Genomic DNA, 27,583 nt, shown 5'->3' with positions numbered 1-27,583 from the left:
AGCTCATCCATCTCGTCTGCACCTCCTTATTCTTTGATACTTCCAACTGTGTTCCTGTAATCTTTTAACTGTTTTTTTATTTGACTCATTTAACGATTAGAAAAAGCACCAACCCCTTCCTCTTCTGTATCTCTTTCCGAAACCCTATACCCCTTTCTTTTTCCTTCCCCTCTGTCACTATTTATTGCATTTCATATTTCCACGCCTCATTTCTTTCTCCTCTTTTCTCGGAGTGCTCCTGTGGTGAGCTCTTACCTTGCCGCACTCGAAAGTATGGTTGAGAGACTGTTGGAGTTGGAGATGCAGTTCATGGTAGCCGCACTTGGAAGTGCGTTCGCCGCACTTGAAACTGCGGTTGATGTTTACAGTTGGAATTGCGGTTTAAGGGTTTTTTTCTTGCTTCTAGACATGGCCGCCATGGGTTTCTCCGCTTACATCCACAACAGCGTCAACTCCAATTGCCAGAAGATCCTACCGGTACCGCTTCTAGTCGACGACATTTTGTGGTGCTGGTCTTCGCCTTGGGAATCGTGGAGTCTTCGTCACGTTCGAGCTCATGGTGGGTCTCGTCATCAACGGTGCTGCAACAACGACTTCCTCATTTTGTTTTTTTAGTCTGGTTGTTGTAAGTCACTCGCCTGGGTTCATGATGAAGAATAGTATGTTTTGGGAAGTGTCAAGGGTCTAAGAGTGTACACCACTTGGAACAACAAAGAAGATCAATTGAATTATCATCAAACTTTTTCAGAATTAAATTTAATAAGGGCAAAAATGTCTATTACATGGATGAGGTGTAGGAAGGAGTACTCTTAGAAAATAAATAAGATTATTGAAAAGCAGGTTAAGAAAATATAATGGTAGAAACTGAGGTTTGAGACAACAAGCGTCGTCCATTTGGTGGACAATGAGACATAGTATGATGTTCATTTTTGGATGTTTCCTCTTCTTCACCCTTTTGTAGTGCTACTGCTCCATCACATATTCCCATGTCACACGCACACGCTCCTCCACTCTCATCACCAACCAATTCAATAAACCTATTTATTGTTTTCAATGGTAGGGTCACACACACATTTTCAATTCCTTAACCAATTCTTCTAAATGCCTTAAGCCATCCAAATCACGTAACTAGCAAAATTCAGCATTCTTCTTGTTAGTAACAAAAATAAAACCAAGTCTTATTTGTGGTCCATAAATAACCTAAAAGTCATCTCTTTGGAGTTTGGAATAGCTAACATACGAGAAGATTAAATTTATTCGATACCTCACCAACGATAGTAAATGTTTTGTCACAAAAGAATCATAGATGTTTGTACACTTTTTTTTTGCCCTTTCTGATATATATATTTTTTATCTTTACTAATTTGATTTGACCCTTGTGTTTTGGAAAATCTTACTTGGATGTTCTAAACTTCCAATGTCTCGTCTTACCCTTTTCTTTGTCACAAACCTGTCCAGGTAAAACATAACCACATCCCAACAAAAATTCACCTTTTTACAGTAAAGCAAGAAAATTCAATTTTTGTAGAGAAACAGAATTCTCAAAAATTTATTTCACTGTGAGGAACGATTAATTGTCACTGTTAAAACTTTTTAACTTACTAAAAGAATTCTTGAACAAACAGTATAGTTGACCACTATAGAAATGTTTGCACCTCATCAAGGATCATTTCACCCCCTTTTTCCCTATCATTTCAGTGAAAATTCGACTGCTTTTTTTAATATCATTATCCATGGAATCTTATTTGACAATAATATATTATTGCGTGTGTGGAAGATGATTGCACGTAGGAGAGACTTTAATCTTAATTCTTTCAGACGAGTCAATTTTAGCTCCTTTTAGGAGAAGATACTTGCACCAATGAAACTAAAAGGATGGTGATGTAGGAGTATTAGTACATGATTGGAATTAAGTATGTGGGTTAATTAATGGAACCCTAAAATTGGGTATTATCCCAGTGTCAATTAATAGTAATACTGTGTATTAAAGTTTACAAAGCCGACAAAAAGACGTAGGATTGGAAAAGAAATAAGAGCATGTTGTGGGGTGGGCGTCTTTTCTCACCAAAAATGAGTCCCCGTCTCATCGATTTCTCTTACAGGCTCTATTTGTCTATTTAGGATCACCCCTTCAAAGAAAGTTTCTGGCTTTTCTTCATTACTCATAAAGGTATTAAAGTAGTAAAGCACAACACATAATCTTGATCCGCGTTAAGACTTGCCCTTTTTCTTTTATTTTCTTTTCTTTGTTCTTCCAATGAATGGTTTTGCTTTGAATTGAAAACCTGCAAAGAAAGCATCGATTTTGAATGGAGGAAGGGTACCCCAGAAGCAAGTTCAAGACCGTGTGTGTCTTCTGTGGCAGCAACTCTGGCAACCGGCAAATCTTCAGCGACGCTGCGATTCAATTGGGCAATGAACTGGTTCGTGGTTTTCTTTTGCATCATTCTTCACTATCTTGCATATTATTTTCTTTGTCTATAAACATTTGTCGATAAAAAAGGATTTTATCTGGTCTCAGAGCACCTCCTCTGTGTTGCTTTGTTCATTTTTTATGTATTCTGTTCTGCATAACTGGTGCTGTACGTAAAGAAGCTCTTGTTTTCTATGATGATACTTGGTGATGAATTTGTTATGTCTGTGAAAGAACGCTCTTTATTTTTTTGTGGGCTGAGTCTTTCTTTTTTCTGGTAGGTTTAACAATTTTGTATGAATGCATTCTGTGGCCTGCACACGCAGAGTGAAGAATTCTTCATCATCATTTTCTTTATGTTTTTTCACTTTTATCTTACGGTGTGAATTACAGGTAAAGAGGAACTTAGACTTGGTGTATGGTGGTGGCAGTGTTGGGCTGATGGGCTTAATATCTCAGAGAGTCTATGATGGAGGCTGCCATGTCCTGGGGTATGTGCATAAAGAAAAAAGAAAATTACTTTTTAGTGTCACTGATAATTGATCACATTGTCTCATCATTTGTTTGTTTCTTCTTCACATTTTACCTTCACTCCACGTACAGGATCATTCCAAAAGCTCTCATGCCTCTCGAGGTATTTGTCCTTCCACATCAGCAACTTCTTTAACAATCTTTAATCATTTTGTTCATTTTTCTGTGCAGTTACTTTAATCAGTTGGTTTATTTATTTCTGGGAATTAGTGTTATGGCTCTTTCATTACCACCAATGCATTAGAATATAACTTAAATGGCAACAGGACTGATGTTTAGTGTTTTATTTATAATGATCCCTTGGCCATGGAAAAGTTTATAGATGGTTTTGAAGGAGAAAATATGATCAATGAATCATTGCAATTTTGACAGATATCTGGTGAAACAGTAGGTGAAGTAAGGATTGTTTCAGATATGCATGAGCGTAAAGCTGCAATGGCTCAAGAAGCTGATGCATTTGTTGCTCTCCCTGGTAGTTACTTCAACAGCTCTCAAATAATTTTGAAAAATAATTGTTGATTACGTGTCTTATACATGTGAATGCCACTAAAAGTGTTCTTAATTGTACGGAATTTGTTTGTACTCTTGGTGTTTTGGATTGTTGTATTGATTATGTAGTATGGACTCTCACTGTCCTTATAATTAGGAGGATACGGAACCATGGAAGAGCTGTTGGAGATGATAACTTGGGCCCAACTTGGAATTCATAAAAAACCGGTAACATAGTATTTTTACTGTGTAGTTCAAAATCCTTAATGTAACAATCAAATGCTAAGTCTCAAAATCATTATCCACAGGTTGGTCTACTGAATGTTGACGGTTACTATAACTGTTTGCTTGCATTATTTGACAATGGTGTTAAAGAAGGCTTCATTAAGCCTGGTGCACGGAATATTGTTGTCTCTGCTACTTCTGCTAAAGAACTTATGATGAAGATGGAGGTGTAATTTCAACTAGCATTTTCCCCTTTACCCTCGTAAAAGGAACAGATTAAAATTATGTGAACATAAGTTTGTGTTTTCAAATATGAGAATTAATCTATCATTAATAAAAAAGTGGTAATATTGTGCTGTCTGCTGCTATCTGAGGTTTAAAATAAAACATGGACATAAACATAAGAATCTTTTGATGACTTATTATTACTTGGACTAGTGAGATAGATTGGAGGTCGTATTCTTTTCTTATGTTCTCCCCCCTTAGGTACTTTGTTTGTGTGACAGTTGTCAAGTAGGACTTTGGTGCCTTAAGGACTTTGTTGGGTGATTGTTATCATTTAGGACTTTTCTGCTTATGTGGCAATTGTTTTAAACTCTGAAAATGATCATAAAGTAAATGATTTCAAAGGGTCCTTGTTTCTTCTTTTGTCTTGTTTTCTTAGGTGCAATGAAAGAAGTGTTACAGTTGAATTGTAGCTGACTTTTTCGTTTTTGCAGCATTACAGTCCTTCGCACGAACATGTTGCCCCTCATGAGAGCTGGCAGATGAAGCAATTAGGTGATTATCCAGATGCTGAATGAGACTGTTATTGATGGAAGGTTTTTCTGAAGAAATTGATTTGTGATGTGATTCTTCATCATATGAGATGTGTACAAGTGCCTGCATAGATGGGGGCCATATGTTGTTTGTTACTGTGTACCACGTACGTTTTTTTATGACTGAGTGCTAGAGGCTTTATTATTCCTTTGGTTTTACTTTACGAGGAAAGTTTCTAAGTCAGTTTTCACTTAAAAACTTTTAATTTTTAAAAAAGTGTTTTAATTAGATTTTTTTAAAAAATTATTAACGAATTTAATGTCAAATCATGTCTTATTATTATTAATTTTCTATGATTTTTTTTAATTTATTAAAAAAATTAATAATTTTTTTGCAAATATTATTAATTCTTTTAATAATACATCAATAATAATATTATTAATAAGATTAAATCATGTCATTCATTTTTATATTTGTAAAATAAATTTAAACGTTTCACTTTTTTATTTATTTTAATTTAGTTTCTATTTTGAAATTTTGATTTAATCAGGTTTTTTATTAGTATGGTAAAAGGTGTCATATTAATTTGTGATTTTTTTTAAAGTATTCTTTTTTAATTTAAAAATATAGTGTCAAAATGTTATGTATAATTATTATATCATGTATCATTGATTGAGTCTCAATTTAATTTTGTATTTTTATTGTTTCAAATCATTCTTATACTTTTTAAAATTAAATAATTTTTTCAATTTAAAACAAAATTTAATTTTTATATAAATTTAATATATGTATTTTTATTCAAATTGATATTTTTATTAAATGTTTAGATAAGATTAATTTTATTTATATTTATATTTTACATTAAATTTTATTTATAATTGTATTAAAAATGTTAATAGAAAGTAATGTTAATAGAAAAATATTCAAAATTATTTTTAATTAACAAATTTACTTGTTTATTAATTGCATTTTATAAAATAAATTAAATTTATTAACTTTTTTAAACTTTTAAATAATTATATATTTTTAAAATGGGTAAAATTAAAAAAAATTTATATAAATATTTGAGTTGGTTTAAAAATAATAGTTTTACAAAATCGAATATAAAATTTTAAAATAAGTTTATAACAATTTAAATCAAATATTTAAAATTTGAAAACAATTTTAAATGAAGTTAAATATAAATATAAATAAACTTAGTATTATTAAGAATATTTAATAAAAAATTAATTTTAATAAATTATTTGTATATGATTTATATAAAAATTAAATCTCACTTTAATTTAGAAGAAAGTAAAATGGTATCATTTAGAACAAAAAAACAAACAAAATTAAGACAAAATAAAAGTATAAAAACTAAAGTAAAATTAAGACCATTATCCATGACACTTTTTACATGGCATAATATCAACTTGATTTTTTTAAATAAATAAATAAAATATAATTAAAAGTAATTAAAAAATAAAAAAAATTGACAATTTTTTATTTGTATTAGTACAGTATCATCGAAAAGAAAAGGATCATGTTTAATCAAAAATTTTAAAATAAAAACCAAATTGAAATATAAAAAAAAATTGATTTAAGATTTTTTCACAAAAACAACAAATAATATGATTTAACATAATAATAATCATAATAAAATAATAAAAATAAGGGTTAAATATGTTTTTCGTCCTTTAAGTATCACACGATTTTGGGTTTAGTCCCTACTCGAAACTTTGATGGTTTTTATTCCTCATAATTTTAAAAGTATTACTATTATTCCTTAAAATTGGACAGCGTTAACTTTTAATAGATGTGGCAAACGGTGAGGCCACGTCTTATGCCAGCTTGTCTCTTCACTCTCTGCCACGTTGCTTTTCTTTTTATCTGGCCAATAAGAATCTGACACGTGTCAGCCCCCTTCCACCCCAAATTAGGGTTTGCTAGATTGGGAAAACTTGCCCCTGCACCTCCGCCACGATTTTGCTTTTCTATCTTACGCCGTCATGAGCCAAGAACGTGAGAAGGGAAGGGTTGCTCTCTTGCAGGTGGCGAATGGAGTTTCTGTTGTGTTTTTGGATTTGCAGGTCTGTTGCAGGTGATGACGCCTCTGGATGACGGTCGTGACGCGAGGGAGGATGTCGCGACTTGCAAGGATTTTGCGCGTTGAAGGTGGCGTTGATGGAGGATGGCGTTGCTATAGGGGAGCTTGCGAGATGAAGGCGCGATGGCGGAGAGGCTTAGGCGATTTAGGGTTCGTCGCAGCACTCGCGATTTGGGATTTCGCTTGGCCGTGGTTCTCGATTGGTCGGAGCGGACTCAGTGTGCGTCTTCCGGCACGGTTCGATTTGCGATTGGAGTTGCTCGCGTTTTCTAGTTTTATCTGAGTTTTAGGTAATTCTGGGAATGCCATGGATGCTCGTGTTTTCTGGAATGCCATGGAGCAGGTGTTGACGGCATGGAACAGTGGACGTTGGCGGCCGTCTGCTTCGCCGAAATGGGGATGATAACCCCTGCTTTTAGGTCGCGCCGAATCAGAGGAAGGGGAAAAGGTCCGGCACAGCGGCTAGTCCGATGGAGGCTAGGCTCTACCGAAGAAGACGAAGGAAGTTCTCAAGCACAAGCAACGTGGCAGAGAGTGAAGAGACAAACTGACATAACAGTTTGCCACATCTACTAAAAGTTAACGCCGTCCAATTTTAAGGACTAATAGTAAGTGTTTTAAAACTATGAGGACTAAAAAACATCAAAGTTTTGAGTAGGAATTAAACCTAAAATCGTGTGATACTTAAGAGACGAAAAACATATGTAATCCTAAAAATAATAATAATATAGTATACTATAGTTATAATTCTCAAAGATTCCCAAAATCATGATATTTTAAAAAAAAATTTAAAATAAATTAAGTGTCAATAATTTATTGATCCATACATTTTAAATACCAATCACAAGCTATTAAATAAGTGATAGTAAAAAATTTATCTAAAGAAAAGTGGTTAAAAATACTTTTTGCCCCAAATATGTACAATTTTGGTTTGATGAAGAGGGGGTCCCCCAGTTTGACCATCAGTTGTTGGAGAGGTTTCACGTGTCAGTTGTGAAGACTGTTGTCAATCTCAAACTGTTACAAAGTGCTATCGACCTCAAATACTTGCTTATTACTGCATCTTATTTTATCCCTCCGGTCAATAGTGAATACCCGGTTCCACAAATGAAATCACATTAAAGGGTGTAAAGGAAAGAAGGATTTTTCTTTCATGCTCCAACCCAGGCATTCAAGATTCTTCCTTTGAATTCAATGATGAATGCCAAAGCAAGTGGTGTCATCATTATCATCAAGAGGAAGATCAACCGAGGAAAGTTCATCTGAGTAATACCTCTCTCTGCAACCCTTTCAGAGTGGGCCTGTGGCAAACAGTTAGCAACTTTTCAAGAAGACAGCAAACAAATTATGAAGAGGAAAGAACAATAAAAGGGAAGAGGGACCCCTCAAGCGAAGTAATATATAGCACTCTCCACTGGGTTTTATCTTCTCATTTAACCATATTACTTGGTCCACTCAGACTGTGCAGTGAAAATACAAGCTCATACTTGTACTCATAATCCCTTTGGCATCATCACAATCGTGACCTGACCAATCTCATGGGGACTTAGCCGACACAAAAGGACACTGCAACACCCTATTACTTATGACTCATCAAAGGAACAGCCAAACAACCATACACTGCTGCTCCTGCTCCATACTTCCCTCTCAATTCAACTCTTGTGCAATAACCTTTCAAACATGGCCACATCTGTCCCACTCGGCACCACTTGTATCAGCACATTCACCATACCAGACTCAATTTCTATGGTTAATGCCAGTAAAAATACTATATTTTTTATAAGGTTGAGAACTACTGAAAGGTATTACTACGGTTTCTAATGCATGGATAAACTAACATGGATTATTCGACTATTTGTTTACAGTGATCTTTTTCAGACTTTGGAAGATTTTGTTTGGAGAAAGATACTTTTGGTTTCTGTTAAGAGAACTTATACGTCTTTGGCCCGTTTCCACTTTATGTCACACTCTGCATATTTTACCACTGAGGGTGGTTGTACTTTGAGTATCGGATTAAAAACCATAATTTTCCTTCTCTTTTTTCTTACTCCATTATTGTAGTCTGTTCTATCAAATTGAATTTCTTTCGCTTCCTAAAAGATATTTTTATATCATTTTATAACTTTTATAAGGATAAAACAAATAAAAGTTATTTTATATATTTTTTAAATAAAAAGAGAAAATAGTGAGTGTGATGTAAAAAAAATTATAATAAAATTACACTTTTCTTTTCACTTAACCCACATGTGAAATAATGTTTATCTCACAATATCATGTTTAGATTGGGAAGAAGATATGGAAAAGAGTAATTGAATGAATTTGAGGAAATGGAGATAAGATTGTGGTGATGTTTGAATTAAGAGATTTAAAGAGATGGATAAAGAACAAATTTATAAAGAATTGTGTATAATATGATTGGTATAATAGATTAAAAATAATATTGTAATAAATCAAATTAGATAATTACTATTTTATCCTTAGTAATAAATATGATATAAAATTAAATATAAATAGTAAAAATTATGTGGAAATAAAACTAAAATTGTCATTCAAAATTACAAAAATATCATTATTATTATTATATGTAAAATCCCAGAATATGATATTTTAGAAGTGGTAGTAGGTTAAAAATAGTGAGACTTAATTATTTTAACAAGTTTATTTATAAATAGTTTTGTTATTAATGAGTTTCATTATTTTAAAATGTATCATTTCTAGAAATCACTTTTCTAGAGTTATCTACATTCTTTCTAAGAGTTCTAACTTCCGAGTCATCTATTTGACAATCAGAAGGTGTCTAATCGACTACGGCAACGAAGTCTACGTTTCTACCCGATCAGTTCTTTGTTTAGAGCAAATAAGTTTCTTTCCCTTTTACCTTTTTATTTTTGGTCTTTGATCATGCAAATAAATTTGTTTTGCATGTATCAAATGTGCTTCTTTCTTGATTCTTGGCCAATTTGAGGTTCTACGGCTTGGTTCTGATCATCAATTGGTGAGTTGTAGACTGTTCTAAAGTTTCCTGCGGTGGAAGCAATAGTCGGACGTTCTTAGAGTTGTAGTAGTTCTTTTTAAGGAAAGAGAAACTAGTATTTTATCCTAGTTAAATTATTATGTATGAATTACTATTTAATGGTGTGTATAACTAATGTATGTTGATGGTGATTTGGACTAAGTTATAAGTCATTTTCTATAGTAAAATGGAGGTTTGATAGGTGAATTTTAAAATTTATGGTCTAAGATGAGAATTGGTGATCAGAACATATTATTTTGGTCATTTATAACTTGTTTGGGATGAGAATTAGTTTATGAGTGTTAGAATGGAGTGATAGTCATTTTGGAGTATGTGTAAAGTTGTTTAAGTGTATTCTAAGGTTTGAACTAGTGAGATTTTAAATTTTGAAAGGATGTTGATGAAAATGAGAAATCTAATATTGGTGAATCTATCGTCAAAAATGAGAAAAAGGTTAGGGAAGATAAAAATTTATTGAAGACATATCCTTTTAATACTATCTAAGTTGACATGAAAACATAATTTATCTCGAGAGTCTCTAATATATTTTATAATTTTCTCACTAATAATGCTTATGGATCCTTAATTAAAACCTCCATATAAACTATACTGAAATTTCTAATCTCGACAATTAGTTGAATTTCCTAAATTGGATTTTAAAATTCAATACATGTAAAAAGAGAGACTAGAAAAGAAGAAAACGTGTGAAGATTTAAAAATGCATGATTCATTAAATATAGAAAACACAGTAAATACATTTTAATAAATAATAATTACTATTTATCTAAATTTTTACTGAAGAACAAAACTTTTAACTGAGTTGCAAGGAAAAGTCCCCTTCTGACAGGTTAGCATATTAGTGTAAAGGTGTTTCTGACATTAGGTTACCAAAGTAGTCTAAAGTTGTTTCTGCCATTAAGTTCACGAATAGAACAAATCTTAAACAATTTTAACTTTGTTACTTTAAAAAGTTCCCATTTTAAATTTATTTTTATCATATTAAAATATAAATTTGTATATATAGGATCCTTATTTATTATTTAAGAAATAAAATAAAAATTAGTCTTCGTATTTAAAAAACTGTATGTTTATATGTTAACATTTATATAGTTGCATAGAAGTCCTTTATCTACTAATTTTAATGAGTAGACAAAATGTCAGAAAGGAAACTGAATAAGAGACATCTCCCACTTCCCCTTCAAGGTTTGGATTCTTCTATTTAAAGAAGCTAAAGAATGGCTTGAAGAGAAATGATTGATAGGTATTGAATGGCTTGAAGAGAAATGATTGATAGGTATTGAATGGCTTGTAAATATGAAGACAAATGATTCATCTTTCCATAGCTTTGCATATGCATCTTTCTACAAAATAGTCAACCACATCTGGTTTTAGCAAAAATTATTTCACAACCCTCATAATAACAAGGTTCCAAGAACATGGTCTTCCATTAGTTATGAACAAATACTATTAGAGAACAACATGAAACATCACTGAAAATTTACCTTATATTACTAGAAAAAAAAAATCATGTAATATTCTGCCCAAAATATCTTACCACAGAACAACAGGTAAATAACTTCATACTTCCGTTTTACAATCTTTACTTAAATGATCACCGGAACACCTGCGTGGATTATCTCGGCTTAAAACTCCTAATACCACTGACTTTCATTTTGATTTATCTATAGAATGTGCAATCAAGAACAAAAAAAGAAGTGCAAAGTGAAAAGGCAAGAATATATTTACTCTAAAAGTGCCTCACAATCTTAACATTAAATCAAAAGGAAATGTATGGTCTCTAGCTGTGAGTGAGGATAAAAAAAAATTATGTTTCCCTTCAACAGAGGGTTTGTGGTCTTCTCATAGAAACGACCCTTTTTCCCAAAAATGAAAAATTCCAGTGGATAACAGCACAGCCTTGTTCTTGTATTACTCGGCAACACAAACTATATCCATTCTCAAAGAACATTTGTTGCTACTACATTAGCATATGAAATTAAGAATGAAGTATTCTGTAGTGCAGCCTGCAAGCTGTTTTCATGCTATACTAGCATTCTGCATGTTACTATACCATCCTCATTTACAACATTCAGAAATATCAGAAGTCCATGACTAGCTTATACAAGTAGCATCAGAAAGTTAATGAATTATATGTGAGCCAGAAGGAATGATTCCTAAAAATTCATGCCCTCTGATAAAAGCAGCCACTGTACACAAACAACCTATCCTTACAAAAGGGATCTTCAAGGGGTGAGGGTGAATCCTGAGAATAAATCAAGTTTTTTCTTTGGAAGATTATTACAGTAAATGATTTACTGTCGCTGCTTGAATGACAGCAGTTGGGCTAGGTTCCCTAATACGGGAAGTTGCAGATCTTCTATGGCCGTAGTTTTTATCAACGTTGCTTCTTTTAAAGCGGTGTGAAGACAATCGAAAGAATTTTACTAGCTTTTCTGAACCAACAAGTAAAATCACCCCAACAATAATAAGTAGCCTGCACAAAACATTTACAATTAAAGTATTCCTGACATAAGACCTTGAAAGCGTCCATCTTATATTAGAACACTAACATTATATACATTAACTTAATAGATAAAGGCATTCAATTGAATCAGAAAAAGATTTGCATCAAATATCAGAAGCGGAACAAGAGATGCTCATCAATGCAATGCCACTATTAACAGAGGGAGTGAAGTATACAACTAGAGAGCTAGGAGTTCATTTTTGCATGGAGAACTTTCAAAGGCAGGGAATGTAAATACACAAAGAAATAATAGTATATCGTCATATATTACCATCCTAGAAGGAGTAACATGCGAGCTTTTGGTGCCGAAGGAAGTCGCTCACCCAAAGCAAGCATCCCAGCTAGTACACCAGTCAAAATTGATGCCACAGCTGCGCATGTAGAAACTATAATAGCCCGCCCGTGTTTTAGACCACGTGTCTGCATTTGGAGCAAAAAAACAAAAGAAGTTAGTATCTTTGAAATTGGCAGGGCAGATCTTGGACAAATATCTAGCATGTTTGACTGAAACCGGCATCCCACTTGTCACTTTGGCTTAAGGGATGTAATAGTTCACAATACAAAAGTAAATAGTATGAAAAGGTCTTCAATGTACCTGGTAGTAAAAGCCTGTACCACTTGAACAGACACTTACGATTATGCATATAGGAACCAACAGCTTGGGGAAGCCTTGCTCCAGGAACAGGAACCCCATCTTTGATATTACAGATGCCATCCTGCATTTTCATATTAATCGAATTAAGAGTAAGGACTTAGAATTATAATCAACTTTGATTATCTGTGTGTATGTGTTTTATGTGTAATGTTATATCTTATCATCTGCTGGTTTTCTTCGTACACAAAAAGTAGTGATGCTTAATAACAACTGACAAATCTAATTGAACTAAGGATTGGACTCCACAAATAAAAAGATTGTAAGCAATGACAAATTGTATATTGTTAAATGCTCATAGTTATAAACAGCAGATCATGTTCGTTTTTAACCCCAGATCATGTTAAATGCTCATAGTTATTAACCCCAGATCATTCTTGATTAAAAAGAAAAAGAAAGATAAACACTTAATTGCCGTCATCTTCATCACAACATTAAGGAGATGAGGTAAATGAAGGAAAATAAACGAGTTCATCTAAGAGCACGATATATAAATGTCGTGGGAAGTAACAGTACCCAAACAAAATTCCAGATTCCAAGCCATAAATAATTTCCTCAACAACATCATACTCAACCTGCATCACTTAAAACGTCAGGCCACGGAAAAAGGATAAAGGACAAAATATCCCATTAGATTGCCACGAGAAACATAACATGTAAGAATGAAGGACAACCATCATGATTAAAACATTAATTACCATCTCGTGTTCTCTTCGATTACGCCTACATATTCGAAGCCATCCATTAAGCATTATCTGTACAAGTGGTTCTAATAATTAGAAACAATAGCTGTTTTAAACTAAAAAATAGTAATGTTTCTTTGGTGCACAAATGACCCTACACTCTTTAAAGAAACGTTATGCCATTAATAAAACTAATATTACTGATAAAACAGTTTATCAAAATCGTACGGCTTGTAATCATGCACTCAGGTTTGTGAAAAAAAAATATATACTGCTGGATGATTAGTTCCATGAGACCACAGAATGCCTTCCTATTGGCTTTAAAGAAAGTTGGTAAATAATGGACCAGAGCATAAGACAGGGTACCTACAAACAAGATGAAAACAACAAATGCCAGCCACGGTATGTGAAATATAGATAGAGCAGCAGCCCCTTGCTCCTCACCTCCAGCACCAACTCCTAAATATAAAAGAGCATATTAACAAATTGAATACCTAAACCTAACTCTAGTATCAACAGAATGACACACATGATGCCAGCAACCGACTGCAAAGTTGATTTTATGAGCAGCCAGATAATAAATGAGTTATATTCCACAAAATCTCAATCCATTGCTCAGCTACACAAGACAAGTGCATACTGCACAAAATATAAAAATAAAATGGTCGCATCATCAGTCCATCACATTTATAGTTTTAATATTTTGTCTCAAATTCGGACTACATATAAAAACCTCAAAAAATTGTTTCTCCCGTCATAATAAACAAAATGAATTGTCAATAAATGCACAAGATTTTAATTTTTGTTTTCTGTCAGTGAGAAACAAATGGAAACAGAATATAGATTTTTTATCATTACTTCAACAACCATGTTCCTTGGAGTGTGTCAAAGGAAATAAAGCAGTTAAAGTAAGTGCTCTTTACTTTAGCAATCTAAAACTTACATTACCTATTGTACCGAAACCTGCGAAGGTAATGCCCACCCAATCAACAACATTCATGACTTCCTTGAGATAAAAATGAGAAAAGACCGAAAGAATTGCCAGTCCACAGCCAGAAACTGGTTGGATGACAGAGACCTAAATCAGAAGAACAACCAAATTACACAAATACAAAATTTGGGTAAGGGACTAGAAGACTCTGCTGTTGATAACGTAATATCAATTAGCTTTCTTCTGAATTATGCTTCTATCACAGGCATGACTGAACCACTTACAGGAGCCAGAGCTAATGCCCTTAACATCAACAGTGCCCCAAATATATCCATCAGAAAACCTATGAGCCAGGTTTTATTCAAAGCATATGCCCTTATGACCTGCAAACACAACAAAATTGTCAACAAGTACCAAATGTCATACCTATGTCAATCCTTAATCAAACAGTGACTTCCTGATCACACATTATTCAATGAAAAATGGGATCTTTACTAAAATATCCTGCACCCAGAATCCCACGTTCATACACACCCACGTGCATGTACCCAATTTCATCATTCCAACAAATAAACCTCGCAAATTGTAAGTTTCAGGCTTCAGGTACATCCACATCAAAGAAAAACAAATGCGTATGCTTGAAATGGAATAGTTATGTTCAAAGGTGAGATTTTGAAGGGGAAGCAAATCATGGGCATATGAAAATGGAAAAAAAAATTGGAATTGAGAAAAGAGAAAGATGCCTTGAACTTGAAAGAGAGAGGAGGAAGAATGACGGTGCCCTTCTTCTGAAGGATTTTGCCGATGTTGTTGCCGGCGGTGGCAACCACCGTCAAAACAATTGATTCCCACATCTTCTCCTAACCTTTCTTCCTCACTCTGCTCTGCGTGCTCCTCCTTTTCTGTTTTGTGCCTAGGATTTGTTAATTGTCATAAACTAGCTATTAATTGTTTATTCATCGCCATTATTTAAAAGGTTTTAAAGCAGTTATTAAAAATTTAAATACTCTCTATCAACTTGAATACAGCGAAAATAAAATCCATATTTTTGGTCTAAAGTGTTAGAATGTTTTAACTAACTTTATTATATTAATATGCATAATCCTATTTCTATTTATCTAATTGAAATATAATCATTTAAGAAAAGTATATGAAATTAGTAAAATTAAATGATAATAAGTCATTTTCTCAGACAGATAATTTTATTTCTTAATATTAAATTCGGAAAAGGTATATGTAAGGAAAGTTGAAAAAAGAAACTATTATCTGATCATAGTGTGTACTTATTTTTAATTATTATAATGAGTTATTGAATTTTATAAATAATTAATTTAAAAATCATATTAAAATAATTATTTGGTTTATGTAAAATTTAATATACATATATTATATTAAACTCTACAAATTAAAAGTATAAATATATCCATTTTGGTAATATATTTAATACAATATCTTCAAAATTCTAGTACGTATGACAAGGACAAAATACAGGTTTAACAAAAAAAAATTATTATAAAGGATAGATTTGTATTTAATTAATGTGAAGGGGTATTAAAATAATAGTAATGAGGTTTGTTAGATTGGGTATAAGTAAGAGCTGAGTTGTCAACGGTTCATATTACAGATATAATAACATATCATTTGAAAATATTTTAATTAATTACGAAATTTTCAAACACACACAAGTTTGGTAAAAAAACTCAAATATATACCTTTCGGTCTTTAAAAATAATATCTTCTATCATAGTAGCTGTACATATATTATTATATATTTTGTTACTAAATATAATAATACATGATAATAAAACATTATAGGCGAAAGTAATACTAATTTAATTAAGTAAGAAAAATAATTGTAAAATTTTTATCGGGCACATCACTTTTAATGAATTTATACAATTATTTTCCCACATTCATCATATCAACATCTAAAATGAATCATTAAAGGGGGATTAATCAACCTATTCATTTGTAAAAAAGTTCATATTAGTCCAATTTCATTATTATATTTGTAAATCAAACAAGTTTGCCATGAATTGGGTCAAATTCTAATTCAAGTTTTTAGCTTTTAAGAGATTTTAAGTCTTTCAAAAATTATATTTATCTCTCCTAAAATTTCAATAATAACATTACTTTTTTTTTCAATTTTAAAATAAATATTTATGTTCTTATGTTTTAATAAAATAGCATTTACACTCTTTATAATTTTAAATAAATATTTAGTTTTTCATGTTTTTAATAAATGACATTTACAATGTGTTTTCAATAAATTTTCATTCATCTCCCTTATTTTACATAAAAAATAATAATTTATTATTTATAAAAGCTCTTACATATTTTACATTTTCTATTTAGTTTTTAGTCTTCATAATTATTATTTAAATTTTAGTCAACGCGATATTTCTAAAGAATACAAAAAAATATTACTTTATTAAAATATAAAAAGTGATATAAGAAATGTGAATATTTATTAAAGTATTAAAGAATGTATGAAAATAATTTTATTTTATATTAAAACCAAAACAAAATAGATGTTATATAGCTTTATAAACGTAATTTTCTCTATTTTATTTTATATAAAGTGTTTGTGATATGGTAAATATGTTTAGACTATGTTTTCTTGATACATTATTTGGTTTACGTGAAACAATAATAAACTAATACCACTTCCTTCTTATTCACAGCATATTTTATGTTATCTTAGTAATTAAGACAAAATTATGTTTTTTTTACATGCAAGACGAAACATCAATCTCCACAAGAAATCTTACTTTTTGACAATATTGAAAACAAATATTTTTAATTTGTTACATACCTATATTTTTATTAATTTTTATTGTATCGTTATCTTCATTTTCATCTTCATTCTATATTCATAAAATAAGCTCAATATAGATCTTTATCTACATGCTTAAAAGAATATTTATTGAATTTTGGGATTAATCGTCCATGCCTAGCGAAGATGATTCTATTAAACATCACTTGTATTATCGAGTTATCTAGTTTAGCTACATTTCCTTTCATTCATGCAACAAGACACGCACATAAAATAAAAAATAAAAAACTTAAGTTATTTCTTCTCTTTATTTAACTATAAATGGATAGTAGTTGACCAACTCGATCTAAAAGAAATGAATTGATCATTGCTTAATTTGGTTCAAGCTATATAAAATTCAATTTATTGTGGGCAAGTGTATTAAGAAAAAATGGGCTAGGTGTAGGTTTAAGAAATTTGAGAAAATCGATCTTGAGTTAACATATAAATTCATTTATTTTTCGAAATGTTTACTATTGTAATTATAAACTTTATTTTAAAATATATTTTACAAAAAAATATTTCAATGAAACTTAAAATTTATTTAAGGATTATGATATTTAATAATTTTTTAACAATAAATTATATATCATCATTTTATTGATTCATATATTTAAAATAGACTAATCACAGTTTATTTATTTATTACGTAAACTATTGTAAAAAGGTTATAAAAAAAAAGTTGATGAAAAAACATTTTACTTTTGTTTAGACAGTACTGGCCGTGTTTCTGAATATTTTATACTAAAAATATGGAAGAAACAGAAGAAAAGTGATCAATAACAGTTCTGACTTTTTATGCAACCATATCAGCTTCGTGTGCTTGGCTAATCAAAATCACTTCCACTTAACTTCCTTTCTCCCAACCAACACACCAAACAATCAACAATGGCTAATGTATAGAATTCAAGGTCACGTTGTTCGACCACATTCTAAGTCGTGTTCTTCACAGAAACAATTCTGCATCACACTTGTTTAAGGTAAAACACACTAATAAACTATCTCAATAGAAAAAAAAAATCATGTCATTATGCAAATTATTGAAGAATTCAGAAGTTACTGTCCCTGTATTGACAGAATCATTCATCTTCACCATACTGCAAACCTCATTTCAAACTACTCTGTGTCTTGTGACTTGAGAAGTTGAAGTGGAGGTCACATCGCACTAAGCTATTCCTCCAAATTATTTTCTACCACTATGGCCATACATACCCCATGCAAGAGCAATGACAGCACAAAGGAAAGCAACTATTCAACACCATAAAACACAAAAACCTTTTAACACCTTCAAACGAAAGACCTTAAACGTTTGTTGGAAACATATATACGAGAAAATCCCATTACAGAAGACAGGGGAAGTGCCCTGAAAAAAAAAACGCCTAAAATCTACTTACCCTCGAAGATATTTGCTGCAAAACTAATTCTGATTAAAAGTAGAAGATGGTTTATTGTATCCAAATAATGACGATAGCATAGATAGGATTGAGAAAATACTCATAACAGAAGTCTCACTAGATACGAAACATCATCACTACAGATGATTCAGTCCATCGTGAAGCTAAAAAATCATGAACAACAGAACAAATATAATAAATCGATGTCAACTCTCAGAGAAGATCTTGCAGGACCCAATAAAAAGTAACAGATTATTTGACATATAGACAAAAGCTTTGAGGACTTAAAGTAAAGAGATGATAAGCCATGAATGATTAATCTACAGATTGTTCTGACAAACATAGGTGATAGATGTAAAAAGGAGGAATTTAAACAGAAGGGCTACTACCAGCCATAAACGACTTGAGAGTATTTGTTCTTGAGCCACCTGAAGCTCTTTCTGAAGGAGCCTTTGATCTTGCCTTCGACAGAATACATTTTGTAGCTGGCAACCCTCTTCTTCCGCTGAAGCTCGGGATCAGATAAGGTCCAAGACTTGGAGAAAGAAGAAGCTGCGGAAATGCTTTTCCCTTTTTTCAACTTGAAGTCCCTCGGAGGAATCTGAGTTTGAGCATAGGAAGCACTGTAACATCTGTTAGGGGCTCCATAGTAGCTCTCAATCTGCATCATTTGGCCATTTGCATAAGACCTTGATCTTTGAAAGTCCTCCATGGGAAATCGGGCAGGAGGAGCAAGAACAAGAATGGAAAAGCCAAAGGGGTGGTTCTCTCTCTTCAATTCTGAACCTTTTCTTGTTTTATTAGAATATTGAGGGACAGTGGTGGCGTGGGGTCCAACAACGACCATAAGAGGTTGAGTCTACGGTGGCTCGGTTTTACTTTCAACTTTCTTGTAGCTTTCTCCATTTTCTTTTTCTCTGTTCTCTTCTATTAAATTAAATTCCATCCACTGTTAATGACTTCTACGCACAATCCATTTTTCATTGTTAGGTGCCGTGTTTTCTGGGGATTCCTATTTCTCAGTGCCTTATTATTATATTCATATTTTTTAAACAACTAAAAGATAAACGAGACTTTCATTAAAAATTATACTTTTTAAGGGTCTCATATAATCTGGTGCTTGAGTTTTATTTATAATTAAATTAAATTACATCTAGTTCAAATAAATTTATTTTTGTATAAATTGGACAATGAATTTATTATAAGGAATATGAAATTCACTTTTATATTTATTTTATACGTAGATTGTGTTATATTTTTTATGTCTTAAATTAGTTTAAACACATTTATTATGTTAATTTACTTCAACTAATTTGTATTTGAAAATTACAACTTTTAAAAACGAGAATTATTTTTAATATTTTAATCCGATCCGATCTAAACTTACAATGAATTTAGTTGAATTGAGTTTAAAAAGTAAAAAAATACAACCACTCAATCCAATCTAATTTTTTTTAATGAATTAAAAATTAATTTAGCTAAATCCTAATTCGTTCAACCAATATATAATTTTTAAAACATTCAGATATTTATGTAAATTTTTGGTATGTTTATTTGTATGTCTTTCTTTTTTTTCTTCTTCCGTGACTTTTAGGATTTTCCATTGTCTAAGATTTACGCTTCTACAACTGTTGGGGATTTTTCTTTTGACCCGGACAAAGGATTCCCGTCGGACAATTCATCTGCCACCAATTTTGATCCTTTTTTTAATGACCCACGACAGCAACACAAATAAGCCTATTCTTTTTTCATAGCCGCATTTAAAGTATATTTTTCTAACTTCCTACAACATAAGTGTTCAATATTAATAGTAACATAACATTTGTAAGTCAAAAACAAGTGTTGAATGTTTTTTTATATATTTTCTTAACGTTTAATGTACGTTTTATTCAATATTTTTTAATTATTTTAATATATATATGTAACAGAACTTATAAATATATTCATTCAGATAATTAGGTCTATAATAACTCTAAATAGGTTCTTATAAGAAAGTATTTTTTGTATACTTTTTTTTTTTTGCAATTTACAAAATTGATTTTCTTATTGTAATTAAATATTAGAAGAGATTAGATATACAGACTCTTCTGTCACAAATTAATGACCCTCAATGTTTATTACTCATTTATTATTATTTTTAAATCATGAATGGCAACAGTGGATGACACACCATCTTCTTTCTATACAGACATTTGTTTCATAAATATTTGACGTTTTCATTTTTGGTTGTGCATGTATGAATGGGGTGAGGTATTCTGATGTTCAATATTCTTACTTTTCTAAAGTGAATAAATGTGTCTATTTACCATTAATTTAAAAATAATCAAAATTATCTTTCAAATATTATTATTTTACCAATTTTATTATCTACGACTTTATTTATTGTAATATTTTTTTTTCAATTGTTTACTTATTTGATCAGTTTGTTGAATTTATGTACAGTGCTTGTTGTTTTTAAAAATGATGTCATTTAATTACTTTTTTTTCCAAAATGATATTTTTTAGTAATATGATGATAAGATGTGTAAAATAAAAGCATGATGACAATTAGCCTTTGGAAAAAACCTTAAATATAAAATATGTGAAATTAAAAATAAATAAATAAACTGAACAATTATTTTTGAATGATAAATTAGGCAATTTAGGTTTTTCTTCACTTGAATGGATTTGAAGGAAAGTGATTGAGGGTATTTGAGAGGATTTAAAGGTAAATTTTTTTTGTTGTTTATTTAAATAAATTTTGAAGTAAAGTTTATAAGAATTAGTATAGATTGGATTGATGTGACATATTAAAAACAATTACTTTCAAATTTACTATCACTTACCTTCAAATCTACTCACCTTCAAATCTATTCAAATAAACAACAAAAAAATTTTACTTTCAAATCCACTCGATCACTCTCTTTCAAATTTATTCTAGTGTCTTACTTTTAAATTTACGGAATACTCTAATTTGAGTTAAGAGTGGATGTTCACTCTATATATTTACTCTCTTCACAATAAATAAATTCAAACAATTAATTTTAATCAAGTCTATTATATTATAAGAAAAAGAAATACTAACAAATTTATCTCATTGTCTATTCATTAATAAATGTTTCAAAAAATAATTTTTTAAGACATTTGACATTTTTAAATTTTTATTTATATTTAAAGTATACTTTTTTATAATTATTTTTCATTTTTAAATCTTTTTATGACTTATAATTATTTGGTAATAATAACATTAAATTTAGAAACATGTATTTTCATTTCTAATTTTATTTTTTTATTATTTATAATTATTTGATCATTAATAAAATTAAATTTAGAAACATATCCTTTATTTTTATTTCTTAAAATAACATTATTTTAAAAAATTGTATATATATATAATTATATATATTAATAATACAAATTTTTTATACTATCATATAAAAAAATTTCCATCTAAAAAGTTATTTTATTATTTTATCCATTTTATTTGTTTTTAAACTGATTTACTGTAAAAATAGCAATTTATTTCAACTCTATCATTTAATATCTAATAGATTATTATTTCAGGTCTTAAATAGAACTATTAATTTATTAAATTTAAAATTTTCATATCAAATTTTAGATTATTAATTAGGTATAAAGTTTAAATTATATTATTAATAATTTAAGTCATGAAATATTGCAATACAATTATATGAGTTTGCAAATACAATTATTGAATCACTGTATTCATATACTAATTAAATAATTATAGCAACAAATATTAAATGAATAAATCTATATACTAATTAGACAAGTCTAATAATATATAATTAACAAGTTTTGTAAAGTACAAATAAAGTCTCACATCAGAAAAAACAAGAAATGAATATGAGTTTATACACACATAAAATATTTTCCTTAGTAAGAGAACTTTTGAAGTGGTACCAAAAGCAAATTCATGAGTGCTTAGCACAAAATGGACAATATCTTACATAGAGATTTATGTGTGTATGTTGAATCTCCTTACAAATGGTACTCGAGCTTGGAAACGAGTATGTCTCTCCATAATAAAAGTGAAATCTAAGTAAATGACCAGTGACAAACAACCAGATAAATAATATAGTCTAACAATATACGATAAACGAATCTATTTATACACATATTAGATAAATCTTTAATACACAACTTTAACCATTTTAAAATTAGGTGAATCTTGAAATATATATTACATAAATTATTAATTAAACAAATATGGTAATTCATATTATATTAATTCATTAATATACTAGTTTATATTTTTATTGAGTCAACTCTACGTATTTATGATATCTACTTATTTATGATATTTTTTATATTTGTATAAAATCTGATTTATTTTGTACATGTTTTATTTTTTATATTTTTACAAGATATATTATTTATATTTTTATAAATATATTGACTTTTTAAAATCTATAAATTATTTTTAAGATTAAATATATTCAAAACTTAATTACAAACTTTAAAATATTATTTTTTCAATATCTAATTCTTTTTTGATAAATACATAAATCAACATCAAACACGAGTTAAAACTAGTTTAAGTATGAAAAAAATATACAAACAAAATAAATCACAATTTTGACTTTATCAATTCGAGTAAACTAAACGTGTGAAAAACAGGTCCATTTCTTTTAAAATTCTTTTTCGTGGATGTTGGCATCTTCTGCCCATTGATTTGAAAAGTCAAATATCCATCTCTTGGCACTCTTTAAGTTTAATTGTTTTTTATTTGACTTTAATTAAAAATTACTTATTATAAAAATGATATATATGTAATTTTGTAGTTATAATAATTATTATTTTATTATTTTATTATCATAAACACATGAAAAAAAAACACGTATGTTTTCAATAATTCTAGTAATAAAATTTGTTCCTATAATACTGCTCCTTGTTTTTTCTAACGAAAATATTTTTTTGCATTTATTTATTAAAAAATATATTAATACTATAAAGAATCTGAGTACACGAGGCAGTTAATCTCTTTAAACACTATTTATTTCATACTTAAAAGTATTTTGACCAAGAAAATGTTTTATTTATTTATTTATAATATGATTTTAAGCAATTAGTCTATTATATCAGTTTTCAATTTTTATTTTATGTATGTATCATTGCATATTATAACTGACAAGTCACTGCGCATAGTATGAGCAGTTTAGCAAATAGTTGATAGCAATTGCTTCCATTTGCAAATATCATCAATTCACAAATACGTGACGAGCAATCTATTCTAAACTCAGAAGGGCGCCCTCATTAGAAATTAAACATGCCAGATTATCTCTAATCAAAAGTTATATAATATATAAAGTTAACAAGTAAATGTCTGTTATATATATATATATATATATATATATATATATATATATATATATATATATATTTGTATAAAGATATCAATGATGATTGTAAGTCAATTTTGCAGACAAATAGAGAAGTCTGTGCACCTTGGTCCTAGATATGATTTTTTATTGGGCTGCAACTCAAAACAGCTTCCAGTCCCATGTGTAGATCAAGGAGAAGCATCAAATGAGTGACAGCTAAATGAGAGTGGAGTCAAATGAAAAGGGTGATAATAGAATAAGTCCAGTATATTTCCAGCGTAACATAAAAAAGGTTTCAAATATACACAAACCATCTCGCGGATATATTAAAAACAAAACACACAGAAAGCGGCAATCTACAATCTGTAGTAAAACAGATACACAAACAAGCAAGCAACAAAATTGCAGCAACGCATTCTGCTAAACCCAAAATTAGAGAAGAATGGCCATCATTTCAAAATCACCGGTTTGGAGTTAAGTTTAAGTCATGCCAGAGAAAGGCCCTGCCTGGACCATGAAAAATTAAATAGTGACAGAGGCCTCCATGATAAAAATCATACCACTCAACAAATGAAGGGGAGACCAAATCAAATGAGATCAGCTACATTGGCCGGCAGCTCCTCAACCATCACATTATAGAACTTTTGGATGTCAAGCAGCATCCTTTCATCATCACTGGTCACAAAATTGATAGCAACACCCTTTCTCCCAAACCGACCACTACGACCAATTCGATGGAGATAGTTCTCTGGCTGTGTTGGCAGATCATAATTTATAACAAGTGAGACTTGCTGGACATCGATACCACGGGCCAAAAGATCTGTGGTGATAAGAACACGGGAGGACCCAGAGCGGAATTCCCTCATGATGATATCCCTTGTGTTTTGGTCCATATCTCCGTGGGTGGCTGAAACTGTGTGATCACGATTCCGCATTTTGTCTGTCAGCCAATCTACCTTGCGTCTAGTGTTCACAAAGATAACACTCTGGGTGATTGCCAAAGTTTCATAAAGATCACACAGTGTCTCTAGCTTCCATTCCTCCTTGTCTATATTGACAAAAAACTGCTTGATCCCCTCCAGAGTAAGCTCATCACGTTTAACAAGAATCCTCACAGGTTTGTTCATAAACTTCCTAGTGATTTCCAGCGCTTCTGGAGGCATTGTGGCAGAGAATACCCCAACCTGAATCTTAGGAGGCAGTAGCTGAAAGATATCATAGATCTGAAAAGTTGAAAAAAAGGCAAATTCAGAAGGATACACTTTATGAATCAACCAAAAGGCAGATAAAGTTGCAGCTATTTTCTATTTCCCATGCACATGCCACCGATGAAGACAGCAAACCATAACATACAGTTTTCAAAATGGCAAGTATTTATATCTTCCTGTCCTTAATAACATTAAACAAGTAAGCACTTAGTGAAAAAAATATCTTTTTCAAATAATAGCTCCACATGATTTTTTTTTTCAAATTTTCATAGAGATGAAAAAAAGATATATAAAAGAAAAGGAAGCCAAGAGACTGAAAACATGATTTTTCATTTCCCCTATTCTTTCAGGTGCAAAATCTAGTCAATTGTAACTTATGCCTTTAACAGGCTAATATATTGTTTGACTGACATACCACGACTAACAACTTTAAAGGTAGCAATTATAATCATCATCTATACATTTGGTTAAAATTCAAATAAAATACCAAGGCAGAATTTTGTTCCATAGCAATAAATCCACAGAATGAAGCAAATTAAAGAAAGCAACATCGGTAAATGAGATAACCTGATCCTTAAAACCTCGAGAGAGCATCTCATCTGCCTCATCCAATACAAACATCTTGATGTAATCAGGGCGCAAAGATTGTCTGCGCAGCATGTCAAATACACGACCAGGCGTACCAACAACTACATGAACCCCACTTGAAAGGATCCGTTGATCTTCACGAACACTGGTCCCACCAACACAAGCATGAACCTTTACACCTAGATAGTCCCCTAGGGCTCGCATGACCTTCTCAATTTGTTGTGCAAGTTCGCGAGTAGGTGCAAGAACTAGTGCCTGGCACTCAACTAAGCTGTAATCAAGCTGCTGCAAAACTCCAGAGCAAAAGGTAGCAGTTTTTCCAGTTCCAGATTGTGCTTGCTGGATTACATCAAGCCCCTTGCAGAAAGGAACAATCCCCCTTTGCTGAATGGCAGAGGGTTTCTCAAAACCTTATCAGAAGTAATACAGCACCCATATAAATGCTCAGTTATCAATAACATAAAACAATGATAATAATCAAAACAGAAAGTGCAGCAAGCATTCAAGATTCTCAAGAAAATTACATTTTGACAATAAATTAATCTCATTTTAAATATAAACAATAGAAAGTGTAATCAAAACTCTTAAGCAATAATCAAGATTTAAAATTATATTACATTAAAAAGTTTATGTACATACCGTATGCATAAATTCCCCTCAAAAGGTTCTCCTGCAATCCCATGGCATCAAAACTTTCACAAACTTCGTCATAAGAAGTAAAAAACTCTTGCCCATCAGGTCCAAGTCTGGCCATCAACACATGAAAACCAAAATGAGTATATAATTATAAGCATGAATGCATCACAGGTCGACATTGCTTGTGAAACAATAAGATGGAATCACAAATAGACAGAAGAAAAAATCATGTTAAAGCAATAACATATCTACTAAGCAAGCATCTAAAGAAAGGAAAACCTACAACTCATTCATCTTAGCATCATATTGACGACCATCGAATACTGATCCTTCCGGTGCCTGCCCAGCCATGATTTCAAACTGCAAATAAAAATAGACATAAACTCATTTCACAAATCACATATCAAAGTTTAGACACTGATATCCCACAAATTTTAATTTTTTTTCAACTTCACATACAGAAAAAAACAATTAAATAATCTGATACAGTGGACTGAACAAACAACACCTACAAGAAAGTAGAAACCAATGATCATTTTGTTTCACCCACACACAAAACAAAAGCTAAACAACCAAATTAGTTATATTACTCTCAGTTACTTGAGGAAGATGTGAGTTCTGAAGTATTTTTTCCAAAAAATTTTCACACCAGAGAATAATCCGATCGGAGCAAAAGAGGGACAATAATATACACCATAAAAAAGAAATCTGAATAACAGCTAAGTAAAAAAATCAAACCTTTGAGCACGATAAAAAGAAGTTGGAATTACGAAACAATGAAGAAGATTGAGTCTGTGAGAGAGAATTGTGGAATTAGGGTTTTCTAATATCAAAGGGGTATGGCGGTGGCTTGGAGACAAAGATGTAGGATGACGCTGGGGAGAGTGTCAAATTGGATTTGCTTTCTTATTTCAATGGACTTCTAAGATTTTGTTTTAGATTTTTTTTATCGATTTTACCCCTGATGTTTTCTATTAATTGCAGCTTGATGCACAATGTTACAGCGTCCCCCATATGCCCCAGAATAAAACATTCCTCTGCACTAATAGGAAAAAATTGAAAAAGGTCAAAGGTTGTATTGTGTGTCCATCTACTATCAGTAGAATGTTTAAATACATAGAAATTGAAACAAATACATAAAAAAAGAAGATAAACATACCAAATAAGATTAACAAGAATAATATGAACTATCAAATAGATTCTTAGTTTAGAAGGAAACCAAACTATTTAAATTTGCATCTTTATTTTAAAAAAATATATTTAGATATTTATGATATACATTCATTTTGAAAGATTAGGAATACAAAATTAT

General features: G+C 30.8%; 4 protein-coding genes across 4 annotated transcripts; 1 reads left to right on the top strand and 3 right to left on the bottom strand.

Moving 5' to 3' along the window:
- Positions 1–2,009: 2,009 nt before the first annotated feature.
- On the top strand, positions 2,010–4,624 carry LOC148204171 (cytokinin riboside 5'-monophosphate phosphoribohydrolase LOG8-like). Its single transcript, XM_088107225.1, has 8 exons — positions 2,010–2,170; positions 2,294–2,423; positions 2,807–2,904; positions 3,017–3,047; positions 3,317–3,416; positions 3,591–3,661; positions 3,742–3,885; positions 4,378–4,624. The coding sequence occupies exons 2-8, from the start codon at positions 2,310–2,312 to the stop codon at positions 4,459–4,461; spliced, it is 642 nt and encodes a 213-aa protein (XP_087963351.1). The 5' UTR covers positions 2,010–2,170; positions 2,294–2,309; the 3' UTR covers positions 4,462–4,624.
- Positions 4,625–11,232: 6,608 nt separating this feature from the next.
- LOC148204170 (putative magnesium transporter NIPA9) lies at positions 11,233–15,241 on the bottom strand. The gene is made up of 9 exons (XM_088107224.1): positions 15,050–15,241; positions 14,591–14,689; positions 14,324–14,453; positions 13,746–13,834; positions 13,391–13,447; positions 13,209–13,267; positions 12,636–12,756; positions 12,312–12,460; positions 11,233–12,010 (listed from the first exon to the last, which is right to left on the bottom strand). The coding sequence occupies exons 1-9, from the start codon at positions 15,158–15,160 to the stop codon at positions 11,815–11,817; spliced, it is 1,011 nt and encodes a 336-aa protein (XP_087963350.1). The 5' UTR covers positions 15,161–15,241; the 3' UTR covers positions 11,233–11,814.
- A 3,446-nt stretch (positions 15,242–18,687) lies between these two features.
- LOC124840341 (uncharacterized) lies at positions 18,688–19,421 on the bottom strand. The gene has a single exon (XM_047316378.2). It carries the CDS (start codon positions 19,360–19,362, stop codon positions 18,901–18,903), a length of 462 nt encoding a protein of 153 aa, XP_047172334.1. The 5' UTR covers positions 19,363–19,421; the 3' UTR covers positions 18,688–18,900.
- Positions 19,422–24,088: 4,667 nt separating this feature from the next.
- On the bottom strand, positions 24,089–27,169 carry LOC148204169 (eukaryotic initiation factor 4A-10-like). The gene is made up of 5 exons (XM_088107223.1): positions 27,010–27,169; positions 26,555–26,631; positions 26,275–26,381; positions 25,615–26,045; positions 24,089–25,062 (listed from the first exon to the last, which is right to left on the bottom strand). Exons 2-5 carry the CDS (start codon positions 26,620–26,622, stop codon positions 24,427–24,429), a joined length of 1,242 nt encoding a protein of 413 aa, XP_087963349.1. The 5' UTR covers positions 26,623–26,631; positions 27,010–27,169; the 3' UTR covers positions 24,089–24,426.
- Between the last annotated feature and the right edge of the window lie 414 nt (positions 27,170–27,583).

This window comes from Vigna umbellata, chromosome 2, assembly GCF_029865625.1.
Source record: "Vigna umbellata cultivar VRB3 chromosome 2, Vumbellata_1.0, whole genome shotgun sequence".
Classification (NCBI taxonomy): Eukaryota; Viridiplantae; Streptophyta; class Magnoliopsida; order Fabales; family Fabaceae; genus Vigna; species Vigna umbellata.
This window is presented reverse-complemented; position numbering and strand designations above follow the sequence as displayed.

What these genes read in the sequence shown, in the direction of transcription:
- LOC148204171 (XM_088107225.1), top strand. Translation starts at nt 2,310, where the DNA reads ATGGAGGAAGGGTACCCCAGAAGCAAGTTCAAGACCGTGTGTGTCTTC. An exon ending in GGAGGCTGCCATGTCCTGGG is followed by an intron (nt 2,905 to 3,016) that starts GTATGTGCATAA and finishes CTCCACGTACAG; the next exon opens with GATCATTCCAAAAGCTCTCA. An exon ending in AACTTATGATGAAGATGGAG is followed by an intron (nt 3,886 to 4,377) that starts GTGTAATTTCAA and finishes TCGTTTTTGCAG; the next exon opens with CATTACAGTCCTTCGCACGA.
- LOC148204170 (XM_088107224.1), bottom strand. Translation starts at nt 15,160, where the DNA reads ATGTGGGAATCAATTGTTTTGACGGTGGTTGCCACCGCCGGCAACAAC. An exon ending in GGGCATTAGCTCTGGCTCCT is followed by an intron (nt 14,454 to 14,590) that starts GTAAGTGGTTCA and finishes CTTCTGATTTAG; the next exon opens with GTCTCTGTCATCCAACCAGT. An exon ending in ATGTTACTCCTTCTAGGATG is followed by an intron (nt 12,011 to 12,311) that starts GTAATATATGAC and finishes TGTTTTGTGCAG; the next exon opens with GCTACTTATTATTGTTGGGG.
- LOC124840341 (XM_047316378.2), bottom strand. Translation starts at nt 19,362, where the DNA reads ATGGTCGTTGTTGGACCCCACGCCACCACTGTCCCTCAATATTCTAAT.
- LOC148204169 (XM_088107223.1), bottom strand. Translation starts at nt 26,622, where the DNA reads ATGGCTGGGCAGGCACCGGAAGGATCAGTATTCGATGGTCGTCAATAT. An exon ending in GATGCTAAGATGAATGAGTT is followed by an intron (nt 26,382 to 26,554) that starts GTAGGTTTTCCT and finishes GTTGATGGCCAG; the next exon opens with ACTTGGACCTGATGGGCAAG. An exon ending in CTCGAGGTTTTAAGGATCAG is followed by an intron (nt 25,063 to 25,614) that starts GTTATCTCATTT and finishes TCAACTTTTCAG; the next exon opens with ATCTATGATATCTTTCAGCT.